This window comes from Humulus lupulus, chromosome 1, assembly GCF_963169125.1.
Source record: "Humulus lupulus chromosome 1, drHumLupu1.1, whole genome shotgun sequence".
Taxonomy (NCBI): domain Eukaryota; kingdom Viridiplantae; phylum Streptophyta; class Magnoliopsida; order Rosales; family Cannabaceae; genus Humulus; species Humulus lupulus.
The window spans coordinates 24,686,818-24,690,543 of record NC_084793.1 but is presented as its reverse complement, the minus strand read 5'-3'; the positions used below and the strand labels follow the sequence as shown (position 1 = coordinate 24,690,543).

Sequence of the window (3,726 nt, the reverse complement as noted above, 5' to 3'; positions counted from 1 at the left end):
CAAAATTGATACTTACACTAAAATTTGATGAAAACTTTAGAAGTTTATATCTTTTCAGACATAAAATCTTAAAATTTATGTGCATCAGAACATTCAATTTAGAGATAATTAGAGAATGTTAATAGGAAATAGGAGGGCAATTAGGTCAATAACTACAAAATAACATATTAATTTCTATTGCACGATTTTCAGGTATTATTAATATTATGCATAATTTGTCATATTTGCAGTCTCTGATACAGCTCCTGTTGTGGAAAAAGAGGTTTGAGTCCTTTGCCTTTGTGACCTCGGTCACACGGGAGACCCCTCCTTAAATGGAGAGTACGAATACCCTGTATAAATAGACAGGGCAGGATTATCTTCGCTACCAAGGAAAGAGAACTCTATTTATCTTCTTCTTCTGAAAAAGCCAGAGCCAGAGACCATGAAACTCAGAGTGAGATCCATTGAATCCAAAGAGACTCTCCGAATCGAGCTCCCTAATGCTTCTTCTCTTCTCCAACTCAAGGACGCCATTGCTCAATCGATTTCCTCCTCAACTTCTTCATCATCTCTCCGCCTCTCCCTCAACAGGAACGACGAGCTCTTCGCTCCTTCTCCTCACGATTCGCTCCAGTCCCTAGGTATCGCTTCTGGTGACCTAATTTACTATTCTATTGTCTCTGAAACTTCATTTCCTAATTCAAAGTCTCCTGTGCCAATGGAGACCCGAAGCAATCTCGATGGCGGGCACGACGATACCCTAGGAGGTCCGATTTCCCTGAATCAGGAGACCCAGGTGAGTAATCTCGATGCTCTTGATGATGAAACCGATAAGGTAAATGGAGAGGGTTCGAATTTGCATATGGATGAAGGGGAAGAGGGTTTTGGGGCTGAGCGTATGGAAATTGAGGGCGAGGCTGACGGTAGCGTGGGGAGTAAGTTTCCCGAGTCATGTTTCGTAAGGAGGATGAGGAGGGTTTTGAACCAAGGGTTAGGGGAAGATGGTCATGACCACAAGCTAATGGTAATTGCGGTTCATTCAGTTCTTTTAGAATCTGGGTTTGTTGGGTTCGACTTGGTTTCGGGGACCCGTGTTGATAAATTTTCTGTTCTCGACAATTGGAAGCCTTCCATGGCTTTTTCGCCTCAATTTCACTATACCCTGCCTGAGATTCTGGGCAAAAATGAAGATTCTACTTCATATGTGATTGAAACAGTTGTTTTGAAGTTTCAGATTATGGGGCGTTTTGTAATTGCTTTTGGGTCATTATCTAGTGGCGGTTCAGGATCAGGAACGTACCGTTTATGTTTGGATGAACACAAATTTGTGCGGAGCATTGGTGCGCTATCCCCAGATGGTGATTCTGAAAGACAAGTTTACGAATTTTGGAAAATTGTTAAGGACAAGCTTGTATCACCTTTGTTGATTGATCTTTGTGCAAAGGCTGGATTGCCCTCTCCACCATGTTTCGTGCGTCTCCCGTCTGAACTTCAAATGAAGATTTTGGAGTTGCTTCCGGCTGCCCAAATTGCGAAAATGGGGTGTGTAAGCAAGGAACTGCAGTACTTGTCAAGCAACAATGATTTGTGGAAAGCTAAGTTTAAGGAGGAGTTTGGAAATGAGAGAGAAGCCATCGATTGGAAGAGGGCATTTGCCCATGAGAGACGGAAGGAAGAAGAGAGAAGGAGGGCGACTTCCCTTTTTTCCAACGATATCAACTTCCGCACTATGGTTAGGAGGAGAGATCCTAACCCGTTTGCACCAATGAATATGGTTGGTGGAGATTATGACCGTTTCCCAGTTATAGCTCGGTCTCCTGATCCTCTTCGTCTCTTTTTTGGAAGACCAGGTGGAGTTACTCTTAGTCGGAGGAGCTTTTCACCAAATTGTAATTTGAGAGGATTCTTGGGCTAAGCTAGTGAGGGGCTTTGGATTTTGTCTCCTTAGTATATTTTGGTTATGATCTTTTTGTTTGTCTGATCAATAGGTAGGATTGATCAGACGTTTCTGGGTGGGCAGAAGAACTAGTTACTATTCGATTGTATGTTTATGTTTGTCTATATTGAAGCGTTTTTGGTTGCAAGTTCTTGCTCAAATAAAAGTTGTAGTAAGCAAAGGTTTTACTTTGTGGATAGCTTTCTTATATGCATCTTTGCCTTTATATGCCATTAACTTATGTTGTTATTCTTTTACTTGGATCCTCAACATTGGTATAGGTCTAGACTGATTTTAATGAAGTTTTAATTCAATGAGCCAAATGAGTTTGGATTCGGTGCAGTGTATGCTGAATTCTTTCGTAACTCGTGGTCATGCCACTACAGTTGTAGAGATTTCTGTTCGGTTGTTGCAGGCACCATTTGACTATTTGACAATCATATACTACTTCATAAAGTTCAAAGGAATGATTTATTAAATTTTTGTACACAATGTAGCGTTACATATAATATACCATAAAAACACAAATAAATTTTAGTTACGTATGCTCTACTTTTTCAAACTTATTTGAATTAGGACATTATTTGCATAAGAGAATGACAAAGTAGATACGAGTAGTTTGTAAAAATAACTGCAATGAAGAAAAAATTATTTGTAAATAAAAAAAAAAGCCTTTAATGAAAAAAATCATTTGCAGCTGGCATATCCCTTTCTGTTTAGAGGGGAGAAACTCGTCTTTAGATAAACTATTCTGTTCCTTTATAATATATATGTAAATATGTATGTGTGTGTGTTGTTTTCTTTCTTTATAATGTTACTACAGGACCCTTTAGCTGAGGAAGAAGTAGAAGATTTTCTTCCCGAGTTTTTGGAGGTTGAGAGTAAGGTATACTATATCGACTGGGTTTAGTTTTCTTCTTATATGCATGCTTACATGTGTACTCAATTTTTTATTTTTTATCTATATAATGATATTTGTGAATGGTCAAAGCCCATTTTTTCATGCTAAAATTAGGTTTCAGAGGCTCAAGAAATACTTGAGAAGGAGTCTGTAGTCAAAGTAGAGAGAGTGAAGTTAGGGATGAAGTTAGTTTCCGTCTTTAAATTCTTGCCTACTCATTCTATGGCCATTATGTATCACCTTCATTTTTTCCTTGTGTATAGTTGGTTTAATTCTAGTCCATACTCTTTTTCCTGTATTTCTTTGATATATTACGGTGCTTAATCTGTTTTTTCTGCATAACATGTTCATTGATTGTAGTTACTGGAGTGTTTGGCAGTCAATGGTGACCCAGAGCAGACAGAGCGATCAATGAAATTATATGGCAAGTGATTCATCCTAAACTGAAGGGCCAATGTGTGTTCTATCTCCTTGTATTCACAATGAATTGAAATTCAGATTTCTATTAACTTAATCATCTAACAGAAACTGCAATTTCATTGTTCAACCCAGTTGTTCTATTGAATTTGATGCAAACTTTTTTGCCATTTTAGCGCTTTTTTAGTTAGTGCACAACAGTGGTATGATGAAGGGAGAGTGAATAATGAGATGTTCCCAAGTCCCCATGAAATCAGAAATTCATTTTCTATTTTCATTCACTTTCCTCCATTTTCTGAGCAACCAAACAAGAATAGAAAGTGTTATAATAGTTATGGAGAAGAGTGGTAAAATAAAAGCACAGACAGAAGTGCAAAAAATATAGACAGAACTCCATATAGGCTTTGGATGCACTTTTGATGCTTATGGTTTATATCTCCCTAGGCGTACTCCACAAGATGAATTTTACACCCCTACACTTTGTTCTTGG

General features: G+C 38.3%; 1 protein-coding gene across 1 annotated transcript; it reads left to right on the top strand.

Moving 5' to 3' along the window:
• Nucleotides 1-257: 257 nt before the first annotated feature.
• Nucleotides 258-2,128, top strand: LOC133789265 (F-box protein SKIP22-like). Its single transcript, XM_062227040.1, has one exon. The coding sequence runs from the start codon at nt 425-427 to the stop codon at nt 1,895-1,897; it is 1,473 nt and encodes a 490-aa protein (XP_062083024.1). The 5' UTR covers nt 258-424; the 3' UTR covers nt 1,898-2,128.
• Nucleotides 2,129-3,726: the final 1,598 nt, after the last annotated feature.